Raw genomic sequence first — 15,125 nt, forward strand, 5'->3', positions numbered from 1 at the left:
GCCAGCTGTGATAATCTCTCTAGAATTCCAGCAGAGCACCCAATTGACAAAATTCTCTTAGGTGGGACATTTTTCTTTCTTCTTTTTACACACACACACACACACACACACACACACACACAACCTCTTCTAAAACTGAATATGCCTTTGAAAACTCAGGTCGGTGCCCTGTACTCAAAAGAAGTAATTACTAAAAATTAGTGCATTCATTTTGGAAATGCTAAAGAAAACTCACTGGAAAAGAATGGAGAGACTAGGGAAAAGTTGTTTTCAATCATTCTCTTGATCAGCCTTAGCACAGAACAAAAGAGGTGGCATGCCGTCCTTTATTATTGTGTCTTGCATCATCTTTCTAAAGATGCCAATTGCAGATTTGCTTTTTGGAAATTTCAATAGTCACATCCACTATTGTCCAGACTTCTCATGCATAATTAGATATACTAAAGAAGCATGCACCAGATAGTTTTCTTTCCATTCATTCTGATGAACTAGTTGGTCCTCCTGAGAACTTGAAGTGCTTGTCTTTTCCCCATTCACTCAGTCTATCGCCCCTCTGTTGCCCTCACCCAGCTCCTACCTGTCCTGAGTTCTCTCATCTTAGTCATTCCCCATGGCTCTCCTGACAGCCTGGGCAGCTTTGTATCAAGCTCTCTGGAATAAGGCATTTCCCTTCTTTGAGTCTCATTCTCCTTATCCATAGACTAGAGAACATGACCCCTGATGCACAGGACTTGTCAATTAAAAGTATCTCCCTTAGTGGATGAAAAGTATTCAACACAGTTCATTTGGTAAACTTCTCTGGTTTTTGTTCTAATTAGAAGAGAAGGGAAGTATAACAGTGATTATTCCTTTGTATTTAACCTAACCTATATCTATTATTTACTTTTTGTTTTGTTTTGTTTTGCTGCCAGGACTGGGGCTTGAACTCAGGGCCTGAGTGTTGTCCCTGAGCTTTTATGCTCAAGACTACCACTCAAGTCTCAGCTCCACTTCTGTTGTTGTTGTTTTTTTTTTTTGGTGGCTAATTGGAGATAAACAACTCACAGATTTTCCTGCCCAGGCTAGCTTGGAAGTGTGATCCTCCAAACCCAGCCTCCTGAATAGCTTCGATTACAGGTGTGAGACACTGGTGCCCAGTGCTCCATTGTTTACTTTTGTATTTGACTATGTGTTTTACTCTGTACTATGAAAAAAATTTCACACTCTTATAGATAAAATTCATACACTCATTGCTGAGATTTAACAATTAGCATGGTGTCATTACTTTTATTTGTTTTTTTTTGCTGACTTAGAAAAAATGTCAAATTATAAACATGGCATATCTTCATTAAATACTTCAGTAAATGTCTCTAAAAGACAGAAACAATCTCCTCTGCAAACATACCACCACCATAATAATGTTACTTTTTAATGGGCTATAGCAATTTGCTAAAATTACTTCCTTAGAGTTCTGTGATCTCGTTTAGCTTGAGATACCACTGCACTATATATGATCTGGTTAGTAAAAGACAAGAATTGAGCACTTAGAAAGAGAAGCAGAAATCCATAGGAGTAAACTAAGTTCTCCAGAAACAAATCACGCTAAAGAATTTAATTTTATCTTCAGAGAGAGAGAACCACTAATAGATTAAAAAATTTAAAAATAACCTCTCTTGAACAGAGTGGTTGGAGGGAGACAACTTTCCATTGGCCATTTACTGAAAGCTATAGTTCCCTGGAAGATGGAGTGATTTATTGATAAAGCCCATGGGCTGTAACCTTATATGTCCTGTCTCCACATCCTCACTATATTGCTTACCAGCTGCTGTAGACTACATGTTCAATGATCCTTAATAGCCTGGCTTGGTTCCAAATGTGGCATTATTGGGAGGTGGACCTTTAAGACACAGAGCTAAGAGGCCCTTGAGTCACTGGAGGAATGACCTTGAAGGAGATTGTGGGACACCTGGCCCTCCTCTCCCCTCCCCCTTCTTTTGCTTCGTGGCAGAAAGTTTGCTCAGGTATGTACTTTTAGCTATTGCATCCATGCCCCTATCATTGTGGTTGGCACAAAGAACAAAGAATCCCTTCCTCCTTACATGTTAATTATGTCACGTATTTTGTCGCAGTAACAGAAAGCGGACTAATACACCGGGTTTGGGCATCACAATCTCTGTTTTCACAGCCATAATAGGAAATGACTCGAGTACCCACCTCTGCTAGAATGAACCCTACCCAAGGTGGTTTCTTCACTCGAAGACATTCTTTTTTTTTCATTACCTTCAATCATTCTGTGATGTGCACTGGTAACAGAAGAAAAACCAATTGCATGCTTTCCTTATTTCTTCGTAACTGAAGTGACAAGTAATGTCCAGTATTACCTGTATTGCTGCTGCTTGTTGTCTAAGGATGGAATTTGGGTTCTCGGGAGGAGGGGAGGTGGTTAATTTAGGGCTTCATGTTTGCTAGGCAAGTACTCTAACTGCTTGAGTCTTACTTTGCCTTGACTGCCCTGGCCCTGTGATCCTCCCCAAATTCAGCCTCCCGTGTAACTGGCATAATAGAAGGGTACCACTGACTTCAAACCTTGATTCTTCACCTCTCTGCCTCTCTGTATCTAGGATTACAGTGAAGATGGAATTCTCCAGCTGTCTAAAAGACGCTGTACCCTAGAAGTGGCATCCAGAGCTTGGTTAATGGGAGACAGCAGGCTTCTGGAAGCACAGCTTTCTGGTCTACAGAGGTAATGGCAGCTACGCACACTCTTTCCTCATTTGACACACAAGCAGGAGTTTTCTGTATATTTAATAAAAGCAGAACAGTAGCATGATTAGTAAGGGAAGAGTGGCTGGAAGACATTATACGTTTGCCATGGCTTTGTGGCCACTTAAGTGTGGCAGAAGAAGACCCTGACTTTGCCCAACTGCACTTCAGAACAAGAAAGAAAGAAAGAAAGAGAAATACATTTCCAAGACTTACGAGATTCTCTGCTCCCATGGTTATCTCCCAGTTATCATAAATGTGCAATGGACAAGATCATTCCCATAGACCAATGAACACTTTCCCTAGTGCATTTAAGGTGTTCCAGAAACATTGTTCTGTTCAAATGAATTAACTGCATCTCATTCAACAGGAAAGTATGCCTTTAGGTAGGAAATTTGCCCAAAGGAAAATCTTAGAAGAGAAAGAAACTCTTTAAAAATACATAATTTGCCAAGGGATTCTACCTTTAGGAATTGTATGCAACCTAGCTCACAGGGCATTCATTCAGATGCCCTCTGTGGTATAGGACTATACCTCTCTCATTCTCTCTCTCTCTTTCTCTCTCTTTATATATATATATATATATATATATATATGTACACATACATATGCAAACACACATAAATATATATATGCAAACTTAGGTTAAAATTCTGAATTTGTCAAATAACAGCTCTTTTAATGTATGATAAATATTTTATAATTCTCTTTCAATAAATAATTGAATTTAATAAATAATTGAATTTTAATAATTTTAATAAATATCTTGTCCAATTATTTAATAAATTATTTAAAGCTTAATAAAATCTTAAACAAAACAATTAACCTACTTGCTTCTGTTTCCTATCCTGGAAAATGGGGATAATGACCTCTTGCTCATGGAGTCACTTGAAGATTAAATGAGATTATAGATGGTAAAAGTCCTAACAGAGGCCTGTCCTGAAAGTCTCGTTCTTCATAAACATTCTGTGTGTGGTGGGCATTTACTGCCTTCCTTTTTCTGCTATGCACTCCCTGCGATTCTGATGAGAGCTCCATACCTTTCTAGAAAACTATACTCACTCATTCTCACATAGTTTGGAATTTATCCACAGTAATGGCTTTAGCAGATTGAAATGAGACCCAATAAGAACCTACAAATATCAAATTGATGATTTCAGTTATAATTTGTGTGTGTGTGTGTGTGTGTGTGTGTGTGTGTGTGTGTGTGTGTGTGTATGCCAGTCCTGGTCTTCAATTCAGGGGCTGGGCACTGTCTCTGAGCTTTAGTGCTTAAGGCTAATGCTCTATCATTTGAGCCACAGCTCCACTTCTACTTCCTTTTCTTTTCTCTTTTCTTTTCTTTTTTCCTCCCTCCTTCCTTCCCTCCCTCCCTCCCTCCCTTCCTTCTTTCCTTCCTTCCTTCCTTCCTTTTCTTTCTCTTTTGTGGTTAATTGGTGGTAAGAGTCTCATGGACTTTCCTGCGTGGGATGGCTTTGAATGGTGATCCTCAGCCCTCAGCCTTCTGATAGCTAGGATTATAGGCATATGCCACCAGTGCCTGGCTAGAACTTTTAGAAACTACAGAGTTGATCCATCTGCAGGTCACAGAAAGGAGTTTATCAATGAAGTGAATCTATCTTGACACAGTGAAGAAAGAACAGTTTATAATGAAGTCTTGATAGAGGAGAACACAGCCAAGTCAGGAAGACTGAATCTAAAACTCATCATCCAAGCACCTGTAGAGCTCAAAAGCTATCCCTGAGTTGGAAACTTGACCTCTCACCTCTGATTGTTGGCTTGAATAACCAGTACAAACGCAGTTTGTCCTAGATTTTTTGACTTGTTTCCTTTCTTTCTGATATAACTACTCAATCCTGATTGAGTCCCTTTCCACGAGTTGAGCCAAACCTCAGAACATTCCTATTCTACATTCTGAGAGGAAGTTTTATTGCCTATGCTGAAGGAATTTTGGGAAGCTACTACTTTCATCCTCCCGTACCCCAGACTCTTAACTTTTCTGTGACAGAGAAGAGCAAATGGCATCTTTCAGACCAAGTTCCACCCGAAGAAACTTCTATCTCAAGGTATGTGTAAAGAAATAGGCTAACTTAAAAAAAATCGGTTGCTATACTAGGGCAAAGCTAGTACAAAAGTATGCTGGATAAAAGCACGTGTATATTTTATCTTTTTTTAAAATTCTATGTGCTATGGACAATGTTTCTGCCTCCACCCTCCTCTTCAAAGCTGGTACTAATCTCACTCCCCGAAATGCACACCTCCTGTTCTTCATAGCTCCCTGCCACTGAGGATGAGATGGGTCTGGGACAAAACATTGTCTCTGTATTTTAGCACTTGGCACAGAGTTTGGGATACAATAGATTCTTGCTCAATAAATGTTCTCAAAGTAAAAGGAGTAGCATCTCTAATGGCAAGGTAGATAAATGTGAACTTAATGACAATTTGGTCAAATGAATCTGTAATTGATAGAAATGCCATTTTCAATAGAGAGGGATTAATGAATTGATTTCCATCTCCTGAGCTGTCTGTGAGGATAGTCTATCATCTAGTGCAGCAGCCCAGGAAAAATATGCAAATCAATCTCTACTGCTCATCTGTACCCCTGTATTTTTATTTCCTTCTCTGATTTATTTTTTGTCTCCCAATATTTTTGTCTTGTTCTAATTTCCAGGCTCAATATTCAAATCAGCTACTTCTGCTGTTAATATGGAGGGAATGTAATTTAGGGCCCTCTGAATGCTAAACAGATGCTCTACCACTAAGCTTCATCTTTGGTTCTTGGATTTTTGAGTCAGGGCCTCAGGTGAATAGCTCTGGCTGTCTTTGAACTCACTATATAGTGTCTGTTTATGTGGAAGTTTCCAGTGTTCTCCCTGTACCTCCTGAGGGCTAGGGTTAAAGGTGTACACTATCACACCTGGGTTCAAAGTCAACTTTAATCATTCTTCTTTCCTCACATCCATTATGGTTCTTAATTTGTCTCAAGTCCATCCTTTCCCTCACCTTCCTATTCCCCACTACCATTACTTTACCTCTTCCAGTCCTCATGCCCTCATCTTTGTCCCATATGGCTGATTTCCTGTGTAGTCTCATGGTAATTCCATTGATAGTTTTATTATTATTCAATTCATATTGTGTCTATCCACTAAATAGCTACCAGAAAATTGGTTTCCTTGGATCTGATATTCACTTTTCCAAACCATGTTGCAAAGTAATCTTTATAAAATCATGTTTTCATATGCTACTGCCCCTAAGATGTTTCTACCATTCTTCACAGGACAAATCCTAACTCATTAATGTAGCATGTGGACTTTCAATTAGCATCAAGGCAACTTTCCTAGGTTAGTTTCTGGTCTTACCCTGCCTTACCTTCTCTCCCTGTCATAGCTTCCTGTCTGCTCATTGCTCATCAAAGGGTCTTTCAGTTCCTGCCTCCATGAAATAGCACATGCTCTTCCTTTCTATTGGAAATTTTTCCATTCAGAGAAGAATCAGAGTCATAACAGAAATTTAAAGTTTGTTTGAATAAATTGCTTTGCAAAAAAGACAATAAAATAACTGTCCAAATATTTAAACAATAAATAAAAGATAAAAAATGTGCAGCTTCAATCACTCAATTTCAGCCAAAGAAATGGTGTGTGTGTGTGTGTGTGTGTGTGTGTGTGTGTGTGTGTGTGTGTGTGTGGTGTGAGGTTTACCACCAGATCTAAAGACAGTCTATACGTGCCGATTTGAGTGCTTTCATTCACTGTTCTTGACCATGGAAATTACTACATTTCTAGAAAATAGAAAATAATCTGTTGGAAGTGATTAAAATAACACACAACCACAGTAAAATTATTTTCTAGAAATAACAATAAAACACTGTATCAACAAGTATATAGTACAAAAATGTAGGCAGTCTAAAATTAATCATTGACTGAAAACACAACGATTAATGTTACATTACAACAATAAGAGTTGTATTAAAAGATAACACAATTTTATGCTATCAATAAAAATAAGGGGCTTGCTAGGCACCAATGGTTCACACCTGTCATTCTATCTATTCAGAAGGCTGAAATCTGAGGACTGTGGTTCGAAGCCATCCTGGGCAGAAAAGTCGATGAGACTCTTATCTCCACTTGACCGCCAAAAAGCAGAAATGGAGTTGTGGCTCAAGCAGTAGGGAGGCCAGCCTTGAGCACAAAAGCTCAGGAACAATGTTCACATACTGAGCTCAAGCCCTAGGACCTAGCCCACCTTGCTCCCCTCCCCCCAAAATAAGGAAGACAAAAATAAGGGGCTAGAATAGGCTCTTTGGTCATGGAGTGAGCTCCTTTATATTATATATAGAATATCTCTCATGGAGTAACAAGTACAGAAAGATACTATTTAAAATGAAGGAAAATTAAATATGGATAAAAGTACTAATACAAGATATCAGCATAACATGGCAGAAATGGGTCCAGAAATGGAAACATGATAGTGAAAAGAGAGACCACTAGCTTTCCCTAACACATCTTTGTTATGCACATTTTTACATGCTACCAAAAATGTGAAATACTTCTTCAATTTGAAATACATATAATAAACAATATAAATAAATAACAATAAATATAAATAACAATAAATATAAATAAATAACTATAGCTCTTCTTTCCTAAGTCTTACCCATGATCTTTTGTCATTATTTTTTTTCTCTGAATTTATGGGTAGAATTATATCCTTATAACTCACCATCTGGTTCCTTGTTACTACTTCCTAATTGCTGCCTCCAAGTATTATTTAAATAATACATTCTTAGTTAACTTTCATGTTAATGTCAACTACTTAATTAGAGTATACATTTTTTGGATGGTAAGAGTGGAACACCTTGTTATGCAGTGTTGTTCAAAGCATCGCAATTGGTTCACTTGTTCACTTACTCACTGAGAAAATATGGATTGCATTTCTCCTGGCCACCAAGCTTTGTGATGATCCTAACAATTCATCACCATCTTGAATCAGATATAACTCAATGCCTAACAGTTTGGTGGGGGAAGGGACACAGAACAAAGTCTTAGAAGTGTGTAAGTTACTAAAGGGAAATTGCAGCGAACTTTATTGGCATATACAAGGTAAGTCTTTGGAAAAGTCAATGGCAAAGAAGTCACAAGATTTGGCTTATACTAATCTACATTGTCTGCCCCTCTAAAGATAACCCCTTACTCCTCCCTTATAATCCTATATTCCTAAGAATAAGACAAGAAAGGTTATAAGAGAAGCAGGGACAGAAAGTACTTTGAGCTACTTGGTTCCCATTCATGAAGACCTACAGATGTACAGACACTTTGGGCAGTAGTGAAGGAAAGACACAAGTTTTGCCTACAATAATATGTTCAGAATGAAAATATTAGAGACTCAGGCTAGGTGTCAGTGGCTGTAATCCTAGCTACTCAGGAGGCAGAGATCTGCAGGGTCATGCTTTGACTCTTGCCCATAGTAAAAAGTTCACTATTGTCCATTCCCAAAATAGCCTCCAAGAAAAATTAGGACTGGAGGTGTGAACATGTGGTAGCGTGGCAGCCTGCAAAGCATGGGCCTTGAGTCCAGTAGCATATACAAAGAAAAGAATAGACAGATAATCAGGAACAGAAAGCAGCAGTTTCCCGTGGCTCATAAGAGTCCCCTCTTTTTGGTTGTCCTGTCTTTGGGTCACACACGTACAGTCTGATGAGAGATTACATTGGGATAATTTTGTGGCAGCTGAATGAAATGCTTCTTTCAAGTTATCATTTCTCAAGCCAGGTACAAGAGCACGATTGAAGATATATTTGACTACCCCTGATATTGTCATGTTTCGCACATACACTGTTCCCTGAGTAGCATCCAATCAATGATCCTCAAACTCAAGAAGCTCTTCAAATCTAGAAGTAGAAGAAGTCTCCTCATCAAAACATTTGGTATCATCAGGACATCAAGCCTGCTTTATTAAGAGTGATTTTCCTGAGCTAACACTATCCCATCGAGCAGAGCCCAGCCACTCTCATCAGCAGTGACTCAGGGAAGTCCAAGGATTTTTTCTTAAAGGTTCTTGCTCGCAACTGTTTCATCAGACAGCATGCAAGAGCAGTCAGTGTACCCGACTTCACTTCCCTTCCCTTCCCTTTCAAGGAGGGGCAATGATCTCTATATGTGTTAGCAGAGAGAAAATCAAATAATAAAAATTACTTGAGTTCACGCAATTTGCCTCTAGAGGATGCGTATTGTCAAGTGTCCACAAGAGACCTAAAATGTTGCTTCTAGAACTTCCATATCAAGGACAATAATGAATTATACAAAAATATTATTTAGGTGCTACTTCAGTTGAGTGAAGTAACATATGCTTACAATTATTTTCTAAAAGAGCAGAGGAATCTATAAAGTCTAATTTTATAAAATTATAAAATGTTGCAGATTAAATATGTGATAGGCAGTACGCAGAAAGATGTGTGTTGGTCCGGACTATAATGAGATATATCTGGGGGAAGAAGGGGAAGGATGAATAAAACGATTCTAACAGTTACCAACTTTGCCCACATAGAATGTCATAGACCTAAACAGCATGCATCAGTGACCACCAATAGGATATATTGCTTAAGGCACACAGAAAAGTTCTTCTTTGTATGTATGTGCTAGGGATTGAATAAAGTATATTATGTAATCTAGACTTGGTGTATACGGGGCAGATACTCCACCACTGAGCCACCACATTCACCAGCTTGTTTACTTTCTTAAAGAGAATCCAAAGAACAACAGAAAAAATCAAGATGCTCAGTCTCCTTCTTCTTTGGGCTTTGTTAACCTATTATTAGTTCACATTTGCAAAGTCTTTGACACTGTGTTGTGTATTGATCTACGGGAGTTATCTTGCAGGGAGTAAGACTTCCAACTTGAAAACAAGAGCTATGAATATTTCTGGGTATATCTGGACTTCTGTTTTTAGAAATCATAGGAAGACTTTTGGAATCTGGAAGCATTTGGAGAAATAACGCAATTTGTGTCAATTATTTGGTTACAGAGCCATGTCTAGCAACAAAGTGGAATGGTCAAACAGAAAACCATTTTCTCATGGCCAGGGATTTGCTGAGAGAGAAATGATCCCAGAAACTAATGCCGGGCTACACAAGCCTTCTCATGGCATAGCTACGCTTATCAAAGAGAACAGGAAACTGTGACTATCTAAGAAAACTACAAATAGAGGAGTTTGAGAAATCAGACCGAAGAGGACCTGGAGGGCACACACATAACGTGGCATCCAAAATGAAATAAAAAGTTAGAAGAGGCCAAAATAAGGATCACAGCAAAGTAGTGGTAAGTGCTATGAAGTCATGATGCTATTCACAAAGAAGGAGACGTGTCATCCCTTTCTGTGTGTTTGAAGAGTCCAATGCCACCAATGGGTAGTGAGCTTGCAGGAGTTCAACATTCTTAGGCCTCCCATCTTGTCCATATATTATCATTTTAAAAGGGACCAGAGATGTACAAGACACTATGTTGAAAAACAAACTTTACAATTTAGGTAGGGGGGAGGAGGAGGATGTAGTTGTGGAGATGGGAGGGAAGGGATGGTAGGGGGAAAACAAAGGAGGAGGCAACAATGCTTGATAGGAAATGTACTCATTACCTTGCTCATATGATTGTAACCCCTCTGTACAGTATTTTTACAATAAAAAAATTTAAAAAGGGACCAATGGATTTTGTCTTTAAACTCAACATGTAAATATTGAAAAAGTCCTGAAATGACACTGCCTTTGCAGATAAGGCTAGGGGTTAAATTTATTTCAGAAAGACTTTGGGTGCTCCACTGGGCTTCCCCGAGAATATTCCTATATATTTAGCTCTTGTGACTGGACAGAAGAATTGTGAAAAACAGAATAAGAAAATGTTTTCTAAATATCTGTGAAAATTATAACACAACCCTAATATTCCATACTAATTTTTAAATACTAAAAGTTTGTTAAAATATTGTGTCATTGTTGTTTTCAAGTAAAACCACTAGAGGTCAGAATTTCACATAAATTGGTGAGAGAGCGAGCAAGCGAGCGAGGAGCGAGAGAGAGAGAGAGAGAGAGAGAGAGAGAGAGAGACAGACAGAGACAGAGACAGAGACAGAGACAGAGACGACAGAGAGAGAGAGCACGCACAAGTGAGCGAGCAGTTGGAGGGGAGAGAGGGAAAACAGGAGAGAGGAAGAGAAGGAGAAAGAGAAGCAAAGAGAACATTCTCCTGCTAAACAGCATAAAATAATAAATAGGCGTATAAAAAGAAAAATAATGATGCTATTGAACAAAAGAAGCCTTGATAACCAAAAAAATTTTGATACTCAAAAAATGTAGGTTAGGAGATAAAGGAAATACAAACAGAATTTGTTAAATGTTGATGATATCTACTCAAGTTTATAGTGATCACCCTATATAATAATGAGAAGTCTATAATTAAAGCCCATCTTGCAAATAAACAAACATGAGGTATAATAACATGCTGAACACTAGCCAGGCTAGAGCTAGTACTTTATCTTTCCACTGTCATGCTTAGAAAATAGTACTTTAAAAATGTTTGTATATTTGACAACAAATTCTATAACTGGATAGTATTACTGGTTTTCCATCAGAAATGGAATAATTTATTAGTTTCTTCTCTCTTAAGTGAATTTAGAGTAAATTCCTTTTATTGCATATTTCCCAGAGTATCTGGAAGATTCTAAGATCAGTGCTAAAACAAGTAGAGTAATGAAATGATTGGCCATAGAGAAAACTATAGACTGGTTTCATTGTAGGAAAAACATATTGAACAAAAACCTTGACTTAATCCTTTCAAATGGTAGCTATCAATAATTGGTGGGATTATTTTTTTTGTTGTTGGTTTTTTTTGGAGGGAGGGAGCTCAATGTACCAATCTGTCATGTAAGAGAAGGGAGAAGGTCTGTTAAGAGTATTTATAAAGAAATGAGGTAGATTATAGATTATAGTTGGAAGTGCCATGTCTTGGTTTTGGTTATATCTCTTTTATCACAGTACCCAAAGCAGAGAAAAGGTTGGTTCATGTTCATGTATAAGCAACCAGCAAAGCAAAACCAAAGCAACTGCTGTTGACTCCTGAAGTTTATGCTCCAGTGCCAAGCTTGATAAATAGATTCCTTATCGTAGCTTCAAACCCTCCTTGCCTGAAACTCTGGGGGGTGTTCAGGAAAATTCCACAATTATGGAGTCAAGAAAGGAATTTAGAATGTATTTGATTCAGAGTTCCCATGCTCCAGAAAAGGAAAGGAGGACTTAGTTCCGGAACCCAGGATTCTGGAATACCTCTTCTTTCCTAAGTGTAGTCAAGTCTTCACCCTGCCACACATTTTCCTGTAATTCTACACTTGCTCAGGAAGAGCTCAGATAAGATTTTCATAGTTTGAAATCATAACATGATTTCTAACAGGAATAGTAAAGTATGATCAGTGAAGAAATGGGGATCACAATACTCATGGTAGCTACCTCTGGTTTTTGACAAGTATTAATTACATATAGATTTATATAAGACAAAGTGGTCTATTTTTTTAACAAAGGACACAGATTGTCTTTTTTTCCCCGCATAGAAAGATTTTTTCCGCATAGATTTTGAAACTCTTAAAAGCAAGGATTAATGACTCTGTACCGTTAACATATCTTACACATTCTCTTCATGTTTCTGCTAAACAAAGAATCTGCCCTTTCCCATCTTTCTGAACCATGCTTATGTCTAAGTAGTTTCTCAGAAAATCTGCTCTAGTCTTTCCCTTCTCCTAAATTAATTATTTCTCCATTGTCAGGACACTAATATATATTATTTAATGTACCACAGACCTAAAATAGTGCCTGACATTAAGTATTTGTTGTGAAATAGCTGAATTGGAACAAACAGAATTGTTAGGTAACAATGCATCACAGTTTGGACATTATTTTAACAATACTCTCCATTATTCCTCTTTGAATGGTTCAGTTTCTCTTCAAGGAAAATTATTCAACAGTGCTATACTCAAGTGAGTTTTCCCATCTGCACAATCAAAGAATAATTTTAGCATTCTCCATGATACTGAGCTTTCCATACTGTAGAGAAACATCCAGTAATAGTTTTAAGTAAATACTTTATTTCTAACCAAAACTTTCTTTTCTGCCCATTTGCTCGCATATTATTCATTTGTTCACCCGATAAATTATTTGGAAGCCCCAAGGTCTCCTTGTGACTCCCTGCATTTATTTTAGGGTGGTAAAGGTTAAAGCTGGGATTGCAATCTTAGAAGGAAATTAATTCACTGATTAAGAAAAATGCACTTTAAGCAATATACATTTAAATAACTGACAAGCAATCAGGCTATATATATATATATATATATATATATATATATATATATATATAAAATAACCTTTTTTCTACTTGAAATTTTAAGCAGTTGCAATTCTTCCACTCTATAGCCTGGAGAAACAGAACATGAATTACTAATATAAGAGCACCAGTCTGCAGCGCAGTGACCACTCTTAGAACAAAAGGGTAAGAGCTGAAACTAGGAAAACAGATTTTTTTATCTACTAGTTGCTTGAAGCATATTTGGACCTTGGACCTTGGCTCTACTTGAAAAAAGATTCGCAATAATTTTATCCTTCTTCAGCTGAAGGCACTTGGCCTCAAAGACTTCACTTTCACATGAAGAAATGTTCATTTATATTCCACCTCAGTCCTTGATTTAAAATTGTTCCCACCAGAAACAAGGAGCCCATTTAATTTATGAAATAAATACTTCAGATTTATCTCTAGTTTACTGATCTTTTTTTTGGCCTAAATAGCATTCTCAGAGCTAGTATGAGAGAAGAAAAAAAATGGCCCAAGAATACTGCTTGAACGAAACCTCTCTTGGCCAGGTGCTAGTAGCACATGCCCGTACTCCTAGCTAATTCAGAGGCTGAGATCTGAGGAGCATGGCCTAAAGTAGCCACACGGAAAAGTCAGTAAGACTCATTTCCAGTTAACTAACAAAAAGCCAGAAGTAGAACTGTGGCCTAAGTGGTACAGTGAAAACTGCTAAGTGAGAGGATTAGGGCCTTGGATTCAAACCCTAGTAATGACTTTTTTTTTTTTTAAAGTCTTCCTAAAGACAATGCTTTGACTATCCTTCTTCCTCCAAGGAAGAGGAACGAAGAGGAAACGAGCTCAATTTGGCTGCTCTGGGTAGCTTGGATCAGAAGCCTGCCTGGAGTTCTATACTCTCTAGCTTAAGGTAAATAACAGAATACTGATTTTCAAAAATAGAAGGAAGGGAAGAAGCCGAGGGAGATAGAGAGAGCAAATTAGATGTGAAGCTGGGTGAAGACAAAGGTCACAGTTATGATATGGAATCTTAGATTTCTTGTCTCACCTTTGGGTCCTGGAGAAATCGTGGGTGTGGTACAGACCTCTGGGGTAGGCCGACTGTCAATATCCAGCCCCAAGCTCTGAATTTGCAAGAGAAATAGCAGGAGGAGGATGAACTGGTTGCTTCGAAGCAGGACTCCAAAGGCACTCATTGCTGTAGTTCCTCCCAGAAAGGGTCTCTCAGAAATGCCAAATAAACAGCTGTAAGTAAAACCTTCTGTTGTGGGGAAGGAAAAAGAAGAGATCAAGAGCCTACATTCCAGAAAGGGCTACGAAGATGAAGAAGGCAGCATACGCTTCATGGTTTATTTTCCCAGTATCCCAAATAGAGCATATATTGTCCAGACTGTTTATTTTCAAGTGACAACAGTTTACTGAACGTTATCTCTGAACTAAACATTCAAATGCGCAGGTCACTCAGAACAGCCTCAAGAGCGGAATGGAGAGACGCCGGCTGCTCTACTTGAGCTGATGATTTAGGTTGCATTGCATTTGCATACTGGCTTTCAGTAGGGTTATGGACCTGAGCTCTCTGCACATGTTTTGCAAACACTGTGCATGGCTTTGGGCTCGTTGTGATGAGAAATCCATGACCTGACACGGCACTTGATCATAGACATCCCCAACGCTTCTCAGGACAAATCACTTTCTCCTCCATACCAACAATTATCTTGCGATGAAGCCCAAAGTGAAAGAATAATCAGTTTCTACAAAGCAATTTGGCACGCAGTAGTAAGAATATTAAAAAAAAATTGCTTCTAACCTTTGGCTTAGTAATTACCCTTCTATCACACTATTTCAAGAAAATATTCTGAAATGTAGACAAAGTTCTCTCTCTTTTTTTTTGAAAGGAGTGGCAAAAAAAGAGGAGATCTAAATTGTTTCACATTACTCTGACATTTGGCAAATTATAGTAACAGAGAGATGTATGAGAGAGCATAAAATGACATTTAAATAGTGTTTGTAGCAAGTTTTTTGATGAACTGTGGGGAAATGTGTACTATTAT

The 15,125-nt window shown here is 38.1% G+C and overlaps 1 protein-coding gene across 1 annotated transcript in view; it reads right to left on the reverse strand.

Moving 5' to 3' along the window:
• Positions 1–14,270, reverse strand: part of Colec10 (collectin sub-family member 10 (C-type lectin)) — a 35,451-nt gene extending 21,181 nt beyond the window's left edge. Inside the window, exon 1 of the mRNA XM_013032226.1 lies at positions 14,123–14,270. Coding sequence (XP_012887680.1) covers positions 14,123–14,270 — 148 coding nt within the window. The remainder of the gene's footprint in view (positions 1–14,122) is intronic.
• Between the last annotated feature and the right edge of the window lie 855 nt (positions 14,271–15,125).

This window comes from Dipodomys ordii, unplaced genomic scaffold, assembly GCF_000151885.1.
Source record: "Dipodomys ordii isolate 6190 unplaced genomic scaffold, Dord_2.0 Scaffold151, whole genome shotgun sequence".
NCBI lineage: Eukaryota > Metazoa > Chordata > Mammalia > Rodentia > Heteromyidae > Dipodomys > Dipodomys ordii.